This window comes from Vigna radiata, unplaced genomic scaffold (genome assembly GCF_000741045.1).
Source record: "Vigna radiata var. radiata cultivar VC1973A unplaced genomic scaffold, Vradiata_ver6 scaffold_368, whole genome shotgun sequence".
Classification (NCBI taxonomy): Eukaryota; Viridiplantae; Streptophyta; class Magnoliopsida; order Fabales; family Fabaceae; genus Vigna; species Vigna radiata.
The window spans coordinates 155,069-176,266 of NW_014542357.1; the positions used below are offsets into that span (position 1 = coordinate 155,069).

Below are 21,198 nucleotides of genomic sequence, written 5' to 3' on the forward strand. Positions count from 1 at the left end.
GGTTCCCGGAGGAAGGCAGTTCTGGTCACAATGGTCACCAGTGTGAAGGGACACTCAATGTCAAAAAAAGGGGTACACAGTGCCTATGAGTATTGTTGATCCGAAAAAACAGAAAAATTAGAGATCGAAGATCAAAACCCTAAACTACTAATACCATATAGAAAGGTATATTTGTTGAATGTATTGTGCATCTAATGTTAGACCACAATATGTATTTATGCTAATTTACATAATCAATTATAATAAATTTCTACCTAATAATCATGAATCAATCATCCTAATTTGCTATAATATGTAACTATTAATTTCCTACAAATATATAACAGGCAATTACATTCTAACCAATGATAAGGGAATTTTCTCAAATCTCACCCACACCCAACACATTGGGCTTGGTAGGCAACTACATTCTAACACATGATAATGGAATTTTCTCAAATCTCACCCACACCCAACACATTGGGCTTGGTAGGCAACTACATTCTAACACATGATAATGGAATTTTCTCAAATCTCACCCACACCCAACACATTGGGCTTGGTAGGCAACTACATTCTAACACATGATAATGGAATTTTCTCAAATCTCACCCACACCCAACACATTGGGCTTGGTACATCGATGATATGATCGGTAACTATTTTAATGGATTTAGGATAGTCTATGATACTAGAATGTGGGTTTATACTTAACTCAATTCCTCAAGTTCAATTAATAGGTGAAGATTGCCACCCTCAAGTAATTATTTACGTTCTATCTCTAATGCTGACAACAATAAAAGCTTACATCGGCAGAAAGTGGATCCACTAACTCCAAGCCAGCAATGTCCAGCGAATGAGAAGAGGCAAGAGTTCCCCCACAGCCAGCATGAACCATGGAAGGGCCACAACAGAATCCACGCCTCCACTGTTCTTGCATTGCAAGTAAACCATAAGGACCATCACCACAATCTGCATCCAAGGCTAGATCAACAAAGGAAAGAGCTTGTTGTACAAGCAAAGCAATCCCATCAAGGAGCTCCTGAAGCGGCTTCCTTTGACCATAAGAAAGAATACCTTCTTCATTGAAAGAACTATGAGAAAAGGATGGACCAACTTCCATGTTAGGTGAATTTGAAGGTTTTACAACTTTTGAAGATCCTAATGTGCGCCAAACACCAACAGGGGCATTCAAGTGACCGTCAAGCATTCCTCCATCAATATCACCTGCAATTCGAATGGGTATATTTTCTTTCTTCTTCACATCGTACTTGCCAGATATATTGTCTGTTGCTGTATTTGGGTCACTAGGAAGCTGATTCAAAAATGAAACCCCAGTTGACCTACTAAAACCAATGGGCATTAGGTTACCTGAAGATAACAGAATATGACGTAATCTGCACACAGAAGCTTGCAACATAACACATGTGATATCAGTAGCCAACAAAGTTTTTGCAGATAGAAGAACATGCTCTGGTTCATGGGTGCCTTCAGCTGTCTTCCTAAGGGAAGACTTGACAATAGCATTAGAACCAATGTTTGAGAGTGGCAGAATCCCCTCAGATTTAGCAATGCTATTATCATTACATATGACAGGATTTTTATCATTTTTTTCTTTCCTACTTTCCACAAATGTATAGTAATGTTTTGAGAGGAGACTTGTACTAGAATCATGTTTTCCAGACCCTGTTTTTGTATTGACAGACATTCCATTCTTCCCCTCCGATCCTTCATTGCAAGGAGAAGAGGGTGGTGCTGAACCATATAAGTAATTGTTTGAACTTGAATTTGAACTCTCTGCTTTACGACATTTTGGAAAATATGGGCTTCTGAATAATGTCGTGGACAGCTCACAGGTAGGGGTCTCAACAGCACCAAATTCAGGAGCAAATGTCATCATTGCTTCAGCTTTCATTATATGATCAAACTCCCTTGTATGCAACATCTGAGAATGATTGGATGGACCCAAAGACATAGAGTTATTTAAGTTATCTTGACTTTTGTTAAGACATTCCTCTACGGATGTTGAAGGAGGGGGGTTAAAGCTCTCAAAGGAAGGAAACCCAACAGGCAAAAGCATTTGATCTGGAACATCTATCACACCACCTGGACTGCTGTTCACATCTCCATAATCTGGGGAAGAAAACATAAGTGCCTGAGATTCTGCTGTTCCTGGGGGCTGTCAGAAAAATTACAGATTAAGTAAGAAACTGGATTATAAGACCAACAAGAAGCAAAGAAAAAGAAGAAGAATACTAAATTTGAAGTATTCAGGAGTTAAAAAAAGATGATGAGTAAACACCGCAAAAGTATACAATCTATGCAATCAAACAAATCTTAAATCAAAATTTTAATTTTATAAAGAATCATGAAGATATAATCAAACAAAATTCATGACATGACTCAGACACATGTAAGAAACAAGAGACCAGGCATAATAAAATAGGAAAACACTTTACACTCCAAAACAAAGACAATAGAAGATAGAACAAACTATACAACTCCATTAATGCAATAAGGATCTTCAAACCCTCTTCATATTCGAGGAGATCATATTGTGGTAAGGCATACAAATCAAAAAGTGTAGCATATACTGTATGCAAGAATCAAACTTATACCGTTCCAATAAACAAGCTGCTAGAACAAATTATAGGTTCAAGGGAAATGTTTATAGTAGGAGAAATGAAAGGGAAGACAAATATCTGTGAATAGGTTTTGTTGTCTCAAACTTTTATAAAGTCTGTGTAGACGGTTGTTTTAGAAGTTTTTCATTGTTTTTGTTATTCTAAAAAGAATAGGAGTGGAGAGTCTGGTTCTCTCGAATAACTAGAAGTTATATGTGTTTGGTTTCTCCACGTTGGAGGAAACCTATGTTCATGTAGAAAATAAGACTGATTTATTATTCAAATAATAAAAAATACATTCCGATACCTTCTATTTGTAATAATCTAATTCTCTTAAAAAGAGAAATAGGAAAATTAGGAAATCTAGAGAAAATAAAATAAAATAAAAGATTATGTATCTATTTCCTCTAATTATCTCAAATTAAAACACTTCCCCTCAAGCTGGATCATACAAGATTGTATGAACCAAGCTTGGAATAGTCAAACTCAATCATAGATTAAGTCAATAAACCAACTTGGACAGCAACAGAAGAATGCGAACTAGCACAATGAAACTTCAACTTGGACAGCAATGAATGAGGGCAAACTAGCACCATGAAACTTCAACTTGTACAGCAATGGAAGAAGGCGAACTAGCATCATGAAACTTCAACTTGGACAGCAATGGATGAGAGTGAACTAGCACCATGAAACTTCAAGAACAAGATTTCCATGAGTAACATATGGGAGGCCTTCAAAGGCTAATAGTCACAAACTTGTAGGGACTTAATCACCCTAAACAGCAACAAACCTTCAGGGACTTCACTGTCCTGAGTAGCAACAAACCTTAAGAGACTTAACTGCCTTGAACATATGAGAGGCCTTCAGGAAACAACGGTCTTGCAGAGGCTAACAGCAACAGACCTGCAAGGACTACACTACCCTGCAGCAGCTGGAACTTTCTCCTTCTCACGACTGAATGGCAAAACGTAAAGGTGGAAGAACTGGGGAGATCCGATCCGTACGATGTACAAATCTAAATCCCATAACTTCGAGAGAGTCAATTCAGTGAGCGGTCTCAAAGAACAACTCTCAATGAGCTGTTATAACAAAGCATTGGCAGAAATCCAAAACACCAAAGATTGGGACTTATGATGGCATCAAAAGGCCAAAGACAGGTTGGAGGTCCAAAAGTTTTGTGCTAGACTTCTCCCAAATGATGATACTTAACATTGTATCACAAGACATACAGGCTAAACCCCTAGAAGAAAGTGACCAACGACTAAAGAAAGAATTGACGCAGTTGCGTCTGGAGTGGTCGATTTGGTCCAAACAAGGAGAGTACTTGGATTCCAACTCCTCCAAGTTGGATTAATGGTGGAAATCCCAAAGTGGAGCAGCTCCGGTCTCGAAAGGAAGGAAACATCGAAGACAGAGGTCAAACTGAAACAGGAGAAGAAGAAAGCAGAAGCGGAAGAGGTAGGACTGGACATCGATTGTGGCAATAGCGACTGACTGTAGTGGCGACACAAGCGGCGGATGATCGAAGCACTGTTGCTCGAGAAACCAAAACTGGAGAACGAAGAGGGCGTCGACTGTGGCATCAGTGGCATCAAAGTAACAAAGAGGGAATGCTCCAAGTGGAAACGCGAGGTGAAACTCTCAAGGGTTAGTTCCTCTCCTCCTCACGGTTGAGATGGATGTTGTCAACCATGTGAGTCAAAGTGGGTCTTCAAAAACAACCCAAGATTTAGTAAGTGAGTAGAAACAAGATGCGGAAGCATGCGACGAGAAGATTCTGTGAAGCCAACGAAGATGGCAGCAATGGTTGATATGGAGGGTCAGATTAGAGAGAGGGCGGCGCGTGAAGAACATGCGTCCAAGCTCAGCTGGAGAAAGGTGGCGCATGGAGGCGCATTGAGTGGAGTCTGACGGGGTTGGCTGTCGCTCAAGAAGGCGGTGCAAATCCATTGGTCATCAGACGAAAGTGCGACGGTGGCCGGCAGCGGCTATCGGACTAATTTGGCGCTCATGGCGGCGCGTGAATAAGAAGTAGCCATGAAAACCGGCACGATTGGTAGTCGCTCGAAGAGATGATCCAGATCCGCTGGTCACCGGTCCAAACTGCGACTGTGGCCGACCGGGGACGGATAGCGACGATGCATAGCTGAGTAAGCGGCGATGGCGGTAGTCTTTCTTGGATTCTTCGAAGAACTCGATCTCTTTGATTCAACTGACAGTCAATAAGAATGCCAAAAGGAGCCAAAATTGATTGGCCACCAACAAAACTAAAGCACCAGTTTCAGCTATTGGTCCGAGAGGGAATGGGTTCGAATCCCACTCTAATCATACTCAAACAAATCTAAGGTAGAACTTGATTAGGGCAATTGGAGTCCATTAAAAACACAAGTTAAAGAAGAGACTTTTAGGGGGTTGTCGACGGTCATGGCAGTTGGTTGCCGGCAGACAGCAAAGACAGCAGAAGCTGATCAGGCAAGCTCTGATACCATGTAGAAAAGAAGACTGATTTATTATTTAAATCATAAAAAATACATTTTGATACCCTCTATTTGTAATAATCTAATTCTCTTAAAAAAGGGAAAAAAAATAATTAGGAAGATTCTTTATCTTAAATTACATGTTAGAAGTGGACTTTAAGCCTAACTCAACCCCACAAAACCGGCTTGTAAGATGAGGTTTGCACATACTTATATACTATAAATTGGTCTTATCTCTAGTCGATGTGGGACTTTCAACACATCCCTCACGCCGAGGTATATACATCTCGAGCGTGGGACTAGACATTAATGGATGATCCGATAGCGGGTGGAACATGCCCAACAAACAACAAATATCGCTAGGATAGACTTTTAACGATGACTCTGATATAAGACTGATTTATTATTCAAATCATGAAAAATACATTCTGATACCCTCTAATTTTAATAATCTAATTCTCTTAAAAAGAAAAATAGGGAAACTAGAAAATCTAGAGAAAATAAAATAAAAGATTATGTATCCATTTCCTCTAATTAGGAAGATTCTAAAAATATTATCTCAAATTACATGTTAGAAGTGGACTTTAAATCTAACTCAACCCCACAAAACCAGCTTGTAAGGTGAGATTTACATCCACTTATATACTATAAATTGATCTTATCTCTAATCGATGTGGGATTTTCAACCGTTTGAATAAAGATCTGCAGTTTCTAAAGCTTATTTCGTTATAGGTCTGAATACCTATCAACAAACAAAATGCATAATTATAGAGTAGCACATGACCTCTTTGGATGTCTAACTTACAATTGAAGAGTTTAAATGTGTAGTATTAACATTCAGATACCTCTCCAAAAGGCAAGACATCGTTTTCAAAGAAGTCACCAAAATCACCAAATTCTGATAAAAGGGCTTGAATATCCATTTCCATGCCCCTATCGTCATCATCCCAGTCCCAGTAAGACCCAATTGGCTCATTTCCTACTCCTGTTATAGCAGAATTGTTCACTTCCACGGAACCAAAATCAGACATGTAAGTATCTTGAACAGGAATGTTTGTGGCAGTACTTAATGACTCTGTCACCCCTGTTCGAGACCTCTTAGAGCCCTGCACAGAAATAAGAGAAGCTATTATGCTCAAATGCACAAAAAATTAGCATCAAGGAAACATTAAACTGAAAACACTCCTTACAGCAAAAAATACGCAATTCAATAAGAGGGGATGGAATCTTGTCTAAGAATATTTTCATATTTGTAAGAAAAATACTGGAAATTAATATTATTTGAGTAAATGTTCTAAAAATGTATTTAGTTAGCCTTCTTCATGTGCATACAATTTAGCAAGTTAGGTAATGAAGAGAGAAGCATGTCTATCAATATGTTGCAAGGGTACTGCAAAACTGTCAAGGACCTAAGGGCATGGTAACTGCACTGAAGAGTATTTCTGAGTCACGCATGCAATACATTACATTTAGAAAAATAATACACCAGCATGCCTTTCATCATACAATAAAATATCACAAGTGCTTTCATCCCAAACAAAACAATGCGGGGAATTTTTGGTAATTGGCTTTAATAGTTTAGACAGAACTTAGGGACTACATTTATATGGCACTGCAGTTTATGCTATCATTTGATTCATTTGGTTAGGGCGGTGTTCACATATTAATTGAGGTTGATAGGCTTGACAAGTGATACGGGATAAGATTCAGCAATTTGCTCCTCTTTAATGCATGATTTTTAAGAGGTCCATCGCAGATATGCATAGTGATTGGATAGCTTCGTTAAATTGGTTTTCTTCTCTTTTTTTCTTTCTGGAAGATCAAATATCTTCTGAGTTCTTCATGATTTTCTTTTCCTATTCTTGATAAACTTACTTCTAAAGTAAAAAAGAATTCAAGTATAATTTCAAAATAAATAATGATATACCAATTTGGGGCCATCACTATCCAGTTGATCAGCAGAAGACACCATAGACTGTCTACATGTTAAAGAATCAGCATCTGCCTCCAGTTCACTTGGTCCTGTAGTCTTGTAATCACTATCACTAGAACTGGCACTTAAGCTACTAATACTGCTACTATTGCTATTGCTACTACTATCATAACTATTTTGCATACGGGCTCCATTGATTTCAGTCCAAGGATCTTCACAACAATCCTCATTACCAGCACTGCAGAAGGCAGAAGAAAAATTTAAGGTAAACTAAACCAGAACAATTGTACTCAAACATATTTATATGCTAAAGAAATTAACCAATAGATTATAAGGAAAAGGTTTCGAAGATGAATAGAAGAGAGATAAAGTTGATGAAAAAACCTACTGACAACATTTTGTTTTAGTTTAGAAAAAAATTAAAATAGAAAATAATGGAAGTACTTATAACAAAAATTGTAGAAACAACATATGTGACTTTTTCTTAAAAAGTAACTGGCTGCCTGACTGTATGCTAGACAGCCATCAGTAGAAGACAGAAGTAGCACAGGATTCACAATTAAACTTTACAAAAATCAAAGATGTTAGAATCAATAAATATCTCAGGCAAAAATCGTGCATACATGCAAAGAGCGATAGAGAGAACACAAACCAGTGAATAAAGGAAGAGGAACTGGGAAGAGATGGTCCCATCCAATTCTGCAGCCAAAATCTGTACGTTTCACATTAAAAGATAAGTCAGCGCCTGCCTCTTTTATGATTTGAAGTATAATGGCTCATATGACAGGACAATCACAAAGCACACATCACATAGTCATGTGAGAGAAAAAAAAAAACTGTTGCAGCTAAAGTGATAGCATCAACTATGGTTTGGGTGAAACCACTTAATAGAGTAAAAATATGTATATGTACACAAAAATAGATGCGAAAAAATGAAAACAAGTAAAGATGATTGTACTGTACAAGAAACAAAGGAGGACATTGAAAACAGAGAAAATAGTTCAAAACAGAAATTGCATACATAGAGGTTACGTATATGGATCACAATACTCCCAACTGCTGTTCAAGTGGAAACAGAGTACTGTTGCTAAATATCATGATAGTGAACCACACCAACATGAGAATTTAACCACTCTTGTTCAAATCTATTGTTTGGTTCACATATCAAGAGAAGAACACCGGTATTGATGAGTAGAATTGTTTTCTATGTAGCTGATTTGGATATGATTCAGAGATCACCCTCCATTGGGATTGGACAATTTTGACTCGTTCATATTTTATTTCTTGTTTTAATATTCTTTTCAGTTTCATGTGCATGATCCCTTATTTTCAAATTTCCTTACACTTCGCCAAATAAACTTTTTATTTAAATTAAACATTGAATTATTATATCTATAACAATGAAGTAGGAAAACCAGCTACACTTAATTAAAGAATGGGGGAACATAAAGTTAGATAACATGGAAGCATAAATACCTTCTCAAGGAAGACCTCGCTAATGATGTTTGTAAAACTGGCACGAGCACTGCCTCAGTTGGATACAGAAATGTTTTCNCATAATCTGACAAGTGATCTGCTGATCCCTTGTGATCACTTCGTCCCGTAATAGGAGATTCAGCAACATGAAGTGTGGGTAAATTCCTGGCACTAATTTTGTTTGGCTGCAAAGAGTTGTCAGTTCCAGATCTTGAGAAGCCCAGACTTACTTCAACATAACAATTTTGCCCCCTCAGCTGGCAACCAACACCCTGGGAAACATTATATGGTAGACCTATAATTCCATTCGACACCCTAAATTTGGTAGAACTGTTATTAGAAATACAAAGAAAAAAAAAGAATTCTGTCATGGGTGATATCTTGATATATCAAATGTCTATATGAAAGGGTATGAAAGGGACCTGAAATAACTTTGCTTGACAAGATCACTTGGAGAACAACCAGTCAAGCTACCACGTATTCCATGAGGAGAAACAATCACTGCAACAAAAATGCACAAGTAAAATCAAATGGTGACAAGGAAAACCACCCATAAAACAAAGATGAAGTTTGCATATTGCTAGTAACCCTTAGAAATGAATTGAACCAGCAAAATTTTATGTGCACAGAGCATGCCAACCTGGAAGTCTACATGCAGACTCCACCGAATGTTTTAATACTTTTTCCAAATCACTTGTTGTAAGCATCCGGATATGCCTGATACAATGGAGGGAAAATAATACCTAAGTATTCCAGTCTTAAATAAAATATTGCGAAAAAAGTGAAATAACACCATCTTACTTTGAGGAAACTATGACATGTATGAATATGGCTTCCTCAGTTGCAGCAAAGGCAAACTCAACTGCAGGCTGTCCTCTTCTGGAAGTATCAGAAATATGCAATAGCAAATTCAAATTATAAAATATATAAATAAAAAGATAGAATGGTCACAGTCAAAAAGCATTTACAAGCTAGATTATACACATTATGTACAAATTACATTGTCCAGTTAACCAGCTTTGGTGGGATTTCGGATTTAGCAATTTCAAGGTCAACAAAACATGAGTAGATCTATGTGAAACTTGAAGTCTACAGGAAAAGAAGCCTGTTATGGTACGGTTAGAAGTTCGAGAAAATTGTTTCAACACAGAATATATTGAGTTGGATAGTGTAAAAAACTATAATATTTGGCAGGGAATCCAAATAGGATAGATGAGAGGAATGACATATGATCAAATGCACCAGAGTCAAGAATCCAAGAATCAAGGGATCAGGAGTGAGGCTGAGTAATAATTGAAACATGATAACTAGTCTAAGCAAAGACGTGTTTGCAACTAAGTGACTACCTTGAGATGGAGTATTCATTGTAATCAGCACCTGAGATAACGTTATCAGATACAATGGAAAAAGTTATTTGAGCAAAATTAGCAACTTTAGTCTGCTGTTGAGCCATGGTGTGGTATTATATTAGTCTTCAAACATAGCCAAAGCTTTGGCAGTAAACGCAACAAGGATATTAACAGTGACCATCACATCCTCAACCAACACAATTAAAAGAATGAGAGATTAGAACAGTAGAATCAATCTACGCCAGAGCAATTGTAGAAGAATACATAAAGGCGTGAGTAGTAAAGAAGTGCAAGTGCCCAACAGCTGTTTGTTAACAATATCATAGACAAAAACAGTGGAGCCAAGCAGTATCTGATTACAAACTAAATCAAGCCCAAGTGGAAGATCAAGAAGAGCAAGAACTACGAAAATTCGATGTATTGGTCAACATGTTGCTCGGGATTATTATTGAAAGGCATGAGAATATCAAGATCAACAAAAAAGATCAGGCTTACTGAAATTCTCGTACATGTCCAACATCACAAAGTAATGTTGGAAACAATGGTCTTCCTAATATCATTAGGATGGATCGTGGTCTTAGTCCAAATATCATTATAGGTCTTCCTAAAGGCTTTAGTTTGGGATTAGTGGAAAACCACAGAAAGCAATATATGAGTAGGTTCTCAATCTCTGTTTCTGTTGAAAGTTCTACGTCATAAGGTCAATTTAGAGTATACATGTAGGTGCAAACCTCACCTTACAGGTCGGTTTTGTAGGATTTAGTTAGTTATAAAGTTCACGTCTTAATATGGTATCAGAACTATGGTTTAGAGTCTATCCTAGATAAATTTATTATTTGTTAGACATATTGTTTTACCTGCTATCGGACTCCTGCTATTGGACCACCCATTAATATCTAATCACACATGAAATGTATATACCTCGACATGCAAAGAGTGTGTTGAAAGTCTCACGTTGACTAGAGATAAAACCAATTTTAAAATATATATATATATATAGGTGCAAACCTTACCTTACAAGCCAATATTGTACGCTTAAATTAGGCTTAAAATCCACTTATTAACAGTTTCTAAAAGAGAAAGTTTACTTCTTAAAGCTTCTCACTAATGGCATAATAGAAATTGAGTTGAGTAGTGACTAGAAGTAGATACTAGTGATGGACCATTCTTCGGTCCAACAAAGGGGTCGAAATCCTTCCGAAGATCATTCATCCTGGTATTAGGCTTATCCAAGCTCTAATAATACCATCTCAAAAATTGATAGAGATATTTGATAGAAACTGAAGATTTTTAATGAAGTGTAAATGACTGCTGTGATTACAAAAAACCCTATTTATATGTTACAAAAAAGCTAGTTAACTAAATGATCTTTATAAGAATACAGGAATAATAGCCTCCAATGACAGTGATTGGACTGCTTTATATTACAACAACTCTAAATATAGCAAGCACGGTTATCAAACTCGATGTAAACTAATGAAAACCTGTTAAACTTGAGTCATTAACTCGACTTACTTTGACATAAGAAATAATAATTTATATAAATAAAGGTTAAATATACTTTTTGTCCCTTAAGGGTCACACAATTTTGGTTTTACTCCCTACTTAAAACTTTGATGGCTTTTAGTCCTCCAATTTTGGTCACACCACGTCTTATTCTAGTTGTCGTGCCACGTTGATTATTTCACTTTTTCAAGTTAAAGTTCAATCACCCTCTGCGACGGCAATCACCTTTGACCTTCAGAACGCTTCAGGAGGCCCTGGGAGAAGAAGCATGAAACAGCTTGCCAGAGAGAGCGATCGAGAAGAAGGATTGGGAGAAGATTTCTGGAGCTCCTCGTCTCCGACGTCAATACATTCATCTTGTTGTAGTAATCACCAATGACACCATGGAATAACCCAAGCACCAAAAATGCAGAAAGATTCAAAAACAGAAACCCAATGGTTCGAGAACACAATCACGCCCTTTAGTAGTAACACCACCTTCTTCATCACACCATTGTTATTTTTCACTCAAACCTGCAAAGAGATCAGAAACCCTCACACCCCAGATCACCCTAGATCGCAAACCCCCCAAATTGATTATAGCTTTGTTCATTCTCAATCATCAAATCCTCTGCATCAAATGAAATCAATAGCTAAATGAAGATTCAATACATGTGTTTCATGTGCTTAAATCATAAAAGAGTACAAGAGAGATTATCTTTGCCCATTTTCCCCCATCAATCGTTTTTGCTTATCCTGATTCCTCCATCCTGCTGTGAGCACGAAATTGCAAAGCGTAGCTTTTGTTTCTGTACGCGTCGTCGGCCTCTGTGAGGAGAAGCCTCTGGCTGCGGCGGAGAGATTTAAGGCGGCGTTGGTTGCGGCAAAAGGGGCTTAGCCGTGCACAGGTAAGGCGACCAGCGGTTGCACGGACGTGATTGCTTTTGAGCAGAAGGAGGAGGGATGACGTCAACGGTGACAGGCGGTGACCGTGGTCACGACTGGTGGTGTCTTGGTTTGCGACGCACAGCGATCTGTAGCGGCGAGGATGCAACATGAAGGAGCGCGATGCTTTCTCTCTCGCGCGAAGAAGATGGGAGAGGAGAGAACCTGGCGTCATGGCCGACGGCGACTACGGCGGTGATGCCGACACCTTCCTGGCCACGGTGTTGCTGGAGGGCATGGAGGGCAAGGGAGAAGAGACGGGAGGCTTCTGGGTGAGTCGCTGTGGATGGTGAAGTTAGGTTCAACTTGAAAAATGAAATAATTAACGTGGCACAACAGCTGGCGACGTGACGTTGTTGTTAACAAAAGTTAACGCCATCCAATTTTAAGGACTAATACTAAGAGTTTCAAAACTAAGAGGACTAAAAACCATCAAAGTTTTAAGTAGGGAATAAAACCAAAATCTTGTGATACTTAAGGGACGAAAAACATATTTAACCCTATAAATAATATCCTAATTCAAATAAGTCTACAAAATTATATAACTTAATAGTTGAAATAAATAAGATGAGGATGCACTTGGATTAGTGCCATTGAATTTTATCCATTTTCAGAAATAATGGTGTAATTTAAGTTTTTCACTACAAAAAAAAAAAAAAAAAACACATAATAATCATCACTGTGCAGTGTGGGGAGTGGAGAGTGTTCATTGAGAGGGGCTGCCACTTCCTGCACCCCGTTTATTTCTTTTGCACCTTCCTAATTTTTTTTAATACCCGTTCTACTCCATAGTAAAAAGATAACCCTATTTTTCATCCCCATTTCCTGGGCCGCCCCACACCTCATAACTCCCTCTGGTGGGAGGGAAACAGCTTCACAGTGGTGCAAGCCATGATAGCAAGAACATACCTAAATAGTTCTTCGCTTTGAAATTGATGAAACTTTGAAAATACATCTCCAAATCTCATGTAGCATAACCCAAGCAAAGCCCTGCCAAATTCAATAAGATAAAATGGCAGATATGAGATCAATATTAAATTCACTATCAGGTATTGAGAGAAAAGAAAGAAACCTTTCTATACGACTCCTCAAAGCTTGAGAGAGAGCAGCTGCAACCTCTTCTGAGTCACCAGGAGCCAACCAAAGTCCAGAAGCAACAACTTGAATATAAACAAAATCCCGTGTAAACATATAACCAGTAAACACAAGTGAGAAAACACCATCCAAGAACCTTTAAAGGGAGTGTATATAACAATCACAAGGGTTCAGTTCTACATGATACCTCTTAATCTGCACACTGCTGGCTGAGCAGTCTCAACAACAGATGAATGACGCCCCGGAAGAAAAAGCCACAGCTTAATCTTTTCATCTGCTTGTTAAATATAGAAGAAATTTTGCAATCATTTGGAAGAATAAAAAGTTGAATGTTTGGAAAGCTCAAAAGCAAAAAACAAAAAATAACGGGTGATTTTGTGTTAATTTCTACCCATGATAGGAAAGAACAGAGACGGAAGAAAAGTACCAAAATGTCAAGTATATCCTTATTTCGTTTATATTTGTTACATTGTAAAGGTTTAAATGTCAGTTAAGTATTTAACATGATTACATATTTTATTCCCACTTTCCCTTCATTTTCTTTATATTGAAACATAAAACAACAACAAAGCCTTGTCCCACTAAATAGGTAGGCTAAGGGCATCACATGACACCATCAAGCTTGATTAAAGACCAAATCTTCAAAGACATTATTTACCGTAAACCCCTTTTTAAAAAAATTCTCCAATATCCTTCTTCAGCCCTCCCTTTTCTACAAATATAACTAGTGTTATCGATATTGTACAACAGAAAATATCGGAGACCCCAAAATCTTTTATAAAGTTATAACAAGAATCATAACATGTTATAGCAGAAACATTCGGTCAAAAGAAATATAATATATACAATATTAAAAAAACACTGAAATACAACTGTTATGCAAAAATAATGATATTATGTCTAGAAATTCAAATATGGAAGTGAAGAAGAAGAAAAGAAAAAAAAAATTATGGCACTTGACAAAAACTAAAACAGACATGCAGTCGACTACCAGCAGCAACTGCAGCTGACTGGTGATAGGCGGATAGGCAGTTATAACACCTAAACTTCTCCTTTAGTTCACTGCTCTTGCATGTCTGTTTATTTTTTGTCAATTTCAATCTATGTTCTTAATTTTTTTTCTTTTCTTCTTCTTTAGTTTCGTATCTGAATTTGCAGACATAATATCATTACCTTTTGCATAATTATACTTTTGTATTTTCTTGTGATGCATACATTATATTTCTTTCGACCAAATTTTTCACTATAACCCATTATAATTTCCGTTATAACTTTATTAAAGATTTTTCGAGTCTTTGGTATTTTCCTTTATCCGATATCATAACACTGGTCCTATGATCCAACCACCAATCAACCTCTGCACCTTCCTCTGACATCCACAACTACTTCGTCTTCAACAACTCCTGCTCCTGCTACCCCTGCCAGTCTGCCTCCACTCTTCCCAGTGCCATACTCGCTTTCTTCCTCCACTCCTGAGAACACCAGTTCTTCGATGCTTGACTCTGGAGCCTCTTTTCATGTTATTAGTGACTCCCAAACTATTCCACAAACTAAACATTTTGATGGTCTAGACCACAACTATGTTGGCAATTGTGAAGGTTTGAATGTTCTAGCATCTGGTTCTACTTCTCTTTGTCATCGTACCCACTCATCTTTTATTCTTAATCTACATTATTTACTACTTGTCCCATCTATCCAAGGTAATTAAACTCGAGAGTTTACGTAAACTCGTGAGAGTCTAGTAAATTCGACTCGTAAACTCGTAAGAGTTTACTTATAATAAAAAAATAATTTATAAAAATAACATCTTGAATCTAATAAATCTGCAAAATTATATGACTCAAAAATACTTAAAATAAGTTAATAAAAAATTGTACAACATAATTAGAACTATTTCTAGACAATTTGTCCTAATTATATTAGTTTTTCACTACAAAATTAAAAAATATATTATAGTTTATAAACATACAAACATTAGTTTAAAAAATTAAAAGCTAATTAATAGTGATGCGGCATGTAAAGGGCTAAATGAGTTATAAAACTGGTTTTAAAAACTTTATAATATAAAGTAAAAGTTACACAATGTACAAGGAGAAAGAAGTGTAGAGGAGCGAGTGTGACCGACCAACGACGAGCCAAGGATGATCCAGCCAACGACATTCGAGGCAACGACAACTGAGCATGACGACAACTAAGCATGATGATGACAACCCAGGCGAAGGCGACGATGACCCAGGCGAAGGCGACGACAACCAAGATCGACAACAATGGCAACCACGTTGACGCCAAGTGCAAGACTGCGTAAGAGAGGGTGAATCGGAAGACTGAAGGCCTAATCTGTTGCGAGAGGAAGATGAGAGAGGGTGATGCAAGAGAAGAAAGGGCTTAAACACGAGGGAGCCCTAATCTAGTGAGTCTGTCCTCTACTTATGACAACGTTCTGATTAAAAAAATTTGTCCACTAAACTCGTCAAAATGCATCTAAACTCGCGAGTTCATACGATTTTATCGATTTTGCAACCAAGTATATCGAGTTCACACGAAAAACGATTTTGTTTCCGAGTTAACTCGAAAGCCATGAGTTGACTCGTAAACTCTTCCGAGTTAACGAATTCACTCGCGAGTTTGATAACCTTGCATCTATCACAAAAGTCTCCATAGTGTTCGTCAATTTGCTCTTGATAATGGTGTTTATTTTGAACATTTTCCTCACTATTGTCCACAAACCCTCTTGTTGTTGTTGTGTCTTCCACAATTGCTCCATCTCCCTCAGAGTCTCTCACTTTATGGCATTCTAGATTAAGTCATCATAATGTCAATGTATTAAACTCGTAATGACTCAACTTAATGTTCCTTTTCATAATAAAAAGTTGGCTTTGTTTTCATCTTGTTGTTTTGGCAAGTCTTATCATTTACTTTCTTCCACTTCGACCATTGTTTATAAACAACCACTTCAATTAATTTTTAGGGATCTGTGGGGACCATCCCATGTCCCCTCTATGTATCCTTTGTCAATGCCTTTTCCAAGTTTATGTGGCTTTACCCACATACATTAAAATCCGAAGCCTATTCTATTTTTCAAAACTTTAAAATCTCATGGTGAACATCATTTTGATACTAAAATAATAGTATTTGTTAGATATATTATATCTTTAGCTAGTTTGTTATTATTCCTTATTTGTACTTTGGGCTTAATCCATATTTCTTTTATTATAAATAGAGTACCCTATGGGGGACATTAATCCCATACATAAGTTCTCAACATGGTATCTAAAGTCTAAGGTTCTTTGGATAAAAAAATTTTGTTGCCTATGCTACTACACCTATTGTTGTCGGCGCCTTCGTCTACCATTGCCACTACCAAAGTTCCAGTTTCGACCGATGATCATACAACAATTGTGCCATCAATGGCATCTTCATCGAAGCTCCTCTGCGCTCTCAATGCCTTTTGAAGTTGTGGATCTGCTCCCCTTTTCATCGTTCGTGGTGGAATGTCTTGCCTCCTCTCAGACAGTGATTTTAAAGCGTTGAGGTTGTTCTGTTTCCTTTGTCAATGGCTTCATCTGCTACTATCTTTTCTAACCTCCCTTCTGTCACCATTGTGTTTGACACATATGCTTTTTCTCCCATAGCAAAGATAGTTTTTGTTAGTTTATTTATACTATCGTGGTGGCTCTTCAACAATTACCTCTTTGTGCACAGGATATCAACAATGCATTCCTCAAAGTTGATTTGCAAGAAGAGATTTACATGGAGTAACCTCCAAGATTTGTCGCTCAGGAGGAGTCTTTTGGGTTAGTATTTTATCTTCTATGTCGTCTTCATAAATCATTAACAATTTGGTGCCACTAGAATGTAAAAGCATGTATTTTCACTAAGTCTTTATTGATTATAGTAGTAACAAGTTTGGTACATACGATTTATATGCACCAACTTGAGGAGGAATGTTAGATATATTATCTTTATCTTTTATATTTATCTAATTTGTTATTACTCCTTATTTATATTTTAAACTTAGCCCATATTTCTTCTATTATAAATAAAGTATCCTATGAATATATTCAAAACAGGACTACATATCAGTGCCTTCACCTATTCTTTTCACCTTTCTCGTCCCAACTCTAATATCCTCACGGGTGCTTCCAATGGTTTTCTTTGTACAGGTCCAAACCACCTTGATGAATTTCCGCTCAATTTTCTTTAATTTGTATTCCATCGGTATCCCTTTGTAGACAATCATTTTGTACCCCAACCATTTTTGTGTGGATACACATTCATCTTAACATTCTAATGTTTGTTACTCTCACCCTTTCTTTTTGTTGTCCTTCTAAAGTCCAACATTCACTACCATAAAGTATAGTCAGACATATAACACAAAAGTTAACATGAAAAGACAGAGAAAACTGTCTTTGCTTCTATTCTTTTGTTCTTATTTTTTCTCCCACTCCAAACAAAGTGTTAGGTAAGTAGAAAATGGGTAACCATTTCCACCCTTCTTGTAAAAAGACACATATTTGCAAAGGATCACAAAAACACTAAGTCGACAATCTACTAGCATGTTTTTTTTCTGTTTTAATGGAATTCAATGTCAATCCTATAATTTTTATGCCTCAGGTTTAAGTTATTGGAAAGCGTGAAAATGTTTATATAAAACACACCACCTGGATTATGCAAGCCCTGGGATGGATCCCAAGGTCCAACAAAGGAATTGGTCCATGTGCTGAGAAATCCCTCCTTTTGCAGCTGCAGATGTGATGAAAGCACCAGTAAATTTGCAGCATCCTTTTGGTCCATTTTTACACTGTTCAAACAGAAGTTAGCCTTGATATTATTAAGCCAAGGAACCAAAACGAAAGAAAATGCATTCAATCTAACCTTTTATCAGGTAGAGGGTTTAGGTCAGGTTCATGAGGTAGATACTGGAACCATGATATCTGATGCAGACTTCCCTGTACAATTTTCCAACAATATATACACACATAAGAAGACATGGAAGCAATTTATAAAGAAGAAGCATGTAGGGAGATATGATTTTATAGTAAAAGTTAACCAAATTACATCTTGGGTTGTAACCATTAGTTCCCAGTAATAATATTGATGTTATTCTTGGAAATGAAAGATTTGACCTTGAGATTTCTGATTAGACCAACAGGTTCTTTTATTATTATTTGACATCTTTCTCACAAAAGCAACAAGTTTTAAGTTGGTTTTTTTATAAGGTAGGTATACATTCATGCCATTGATTGATAAAATTGAGAAATTAAACAGACAAAAAAAAATAGTTGCTGCATCCAGAAAAGCCTTTTCATCTTGTTGTACTAATGGTGATCAAAGGAAGATTAAGTCCTATAGATAAGTTGAGTTTTGGATCAGGTGATTCACTAGTCCAAGCAACATCAACATAATAATAAGCCTGTGCAGGCAGATAGTGATACTGGCCATCCATTGTGGGAGGAGGCCAAAACATATAAAAATTTGCGTTTCAGCACAAAGATTCTTCGCAGTTACGGTCAAAAGGATTCTCCTGTCAACCATTGTGATACTTATTGGAAAAACTACGATTGCAGTATTGGATCAAATAAGGAAGAAAGAACGAGTTAAAATAAAAGCTGGTCGTGTTAAAGCCTCCCGCTGCAAACATATAGAACATGTCTAGAATAAAATTACATGCGATCATAAAAAACAGGGATTATGTGTTAATTTGCAATACTTTTAGTACTGAAATGAGTTCAAACTTATTCATGATGTGAGCACAGCACAGAACATAATCAGCTTCCAGATAAAGGTTAGACAAAATAAATCGTATTAACAAAAGTGATAAGTAAAAGACTTACGATTTTGAAAACATTTGTCCACATAACTGGAATATTGTTATGAAGGCTTCGGTGAATTGAGTTAGGGTTTTGCTGCAAATGAGATACGGCGAATCTGTTTATGTTTGGGTCAGACTCCGACCTCATAAAAATAGGACGAGGGTTTAGGAATCCTTTACGTGCTTCTGCTCTTGTACAAACCAACCATAAAAGCACCCCATTCCGTTTGATATTTCCGAATCTGATTCAGACTGCACCGCTGATTCACCGAGTGTTTCTTTTGCACAGGGGTCAAAAATATAATTTAATAACAACATATTTACAAGGAAATCTACCATTAACAAAATATGAAGCATAAGAAATCTTTCTTCAGATAAAAAATGTGATTCTTAATTTAGTAATTTAAAATAATTTTAATTTCTGATTAAATATATTAATTTATTTATAATAATTTATAACTTTAAGCATGTATCTTTGTACATTTTCTTATGTCATCTAAATATCTCCACCATATACGTCTCTTTGTTGATTGAATACATGTCGGATTATTAAGTTGATATGTATTGAGTCTATCCTTATTAGGTCCGCACAACATCATACAAAATACTTAATCACAATGGTTCATAGTTGTCTATCATTTTTCTAGCAATCCAACGTAACACCTCGAATTAAATGGTCAAACCACATTATTCATTCATGTCCCTACCTTCTTTGTTTTATTGCCTATCTACATTCTTCCATGCTAGTCACCATAACAACTCAATATATACGTACCAAACTCTCCCGCATCACTAGCTTTCTCACATAAAAATTTTCTTTTAATAACCATCAACCCCACATCAAGTCTTATTATCATACATCAACAAAATTCATTGGGTACTTAAAAAAAGAAGAACCAATTGCATTCACAAACCAATCCAAGAAAGTCCTCCACGGTCCTACCAGTTTTTTCCAAATTAGTTTGCAACATACAATCTCCAAAACTTCACTAACTTTCAATGAAATGTCCAAGGACTTGGTCAAGTAAAAACAGCCACCAGAGTACCCATAAATAAAATCATGCACGTCAATTTTTCCTCTCAAAATTTCACCGTGTTAAACTACTCCATTCAACCATCTCATCTTCACTAAGTAAACAACATCAGAATTTTGTTTGTCCAGAAAAATATACTACTATACCAAGCTCATTTCTATATATTGAACCACTAAAATTTACTGCACCATTACAAGAAGTAACTCTACACTTAATTCTGCACTAAAAACAGCATATACCCATTTTTTTGAACCAAAAACAGCCAGCTAAAACAGCAAGTATTTCTACTGCTAAATTCTACACCAAAAAAAACAGCATGCAATCATCTTTTCCAAAACAGAAGCAGCAAGTGTTCCTAAATCTGCACCAAAAACAGCATGCACTCATCTTATTTAAAAGAGAAACAGCAGCCATAAACCTCCCAGAAACTCAAGTTAAATTCATGTAGCTGGTTTCTAATGAATTTTGATGAGTTTAATCTCTTAGAACAATCACTATATTAGCCAAACAGCAAAGAAAATACATCATAGAAACCACCAAGGATAGTAGTAAAAACATAAACTCATCAACACCAAAAATATGTTTAGCCACTCATGATCATCAGGCCATAAACCATAAAAACAAAAGGTAAGGTCAGCTCCCCTTACCGGACTTGTCTTAACCCACCAAGGTACACATAATTCTACACTAAAGCAGCCAATCAAACAGTTTCCAGAATCATAATTTTTAAACCACCAAGTTACAAATTACCTCAAACAAAAATCAGAACATGATATTCAACTAGACAGCATTCACATCATAGCATACCAAAGACACCAGAGTTGAACATACTTAAAGAGTTGGAGAGAAACTAAAATTTTTATCATTACTGTTCACTCAACCCTAATACACATGCTACTCTATTTAAGGGATAGTAGATCAACATAAAAAGGAAAAACAGAAGGCTCCTAAAAAGCCCACTAGATTTCAACCCTCCTCCTCAAGCTGGA

General features: G+C 36.8%; 1 protein-coding gene across 1 annotated transcript in view; it reads right to left on the reverse strand.

Moving 5' to 3' along the window:
• LOC106779636 (mediator of RNA polymerase II transcription subunit 13) overlaps positions 1-21,198 on the reverse strand; it is a 43,025-nt gene that overhangs the window by 17,783 nt on the left and 4,044 nt on the right. Inside the window, exons 2-15 of the mRNA XM_014667790.2 lie at positions 19,198-19,453; positions 18,239-18,312; positions 18,025-18,164; positions 13,551-13,637; positions 13,341-13,428; positions 13,178-13,258; positions 9,291-9,368; positions 9,130-9,206; positions 8,912-8,990; positions 8,490-8,819; positions 7,666-7,725; positions 7,008-7,251; positions 5,926-6,186; positions 788-2,158 (exon numbers count right to left, since the gene is read on the reverse strand). Coding sequence (XP_014523276.1) covers positions 788-2,158; positions 5,926-6,186; positions 7,008-7,251; positions 7,666-7,725; positions 8,490-8,819; positions 8,912-8,990; positions 9,130-9,206; positions 9,291-9,368; positions 13,178-13,258; positions 13,341-13,428; positions 13,551-13,637; positions 18,025-18,164; positions 18,239-18,312; positions 19,198-19,323 — 3,096 coding nt within the window. The 5' untranslated portion in view covers positions 19,324-19,453. The remainder of the gene's footprint in view (positions 1-787; positions 2,159-5,925; positions 6,187-7,007; positions 7,252-7,665; positions 7,726-8,489; positions 8,820-8,911; positions 8,991-9,129; positions 9,207-9,290; positions 9,369-13,177; positions 13,259-13,340; positions 13,429-13,550; positions 13,638-18,024; positions 18,165-18,238; positions 18,313-19,197; positions 19,454-21,198) is intronic.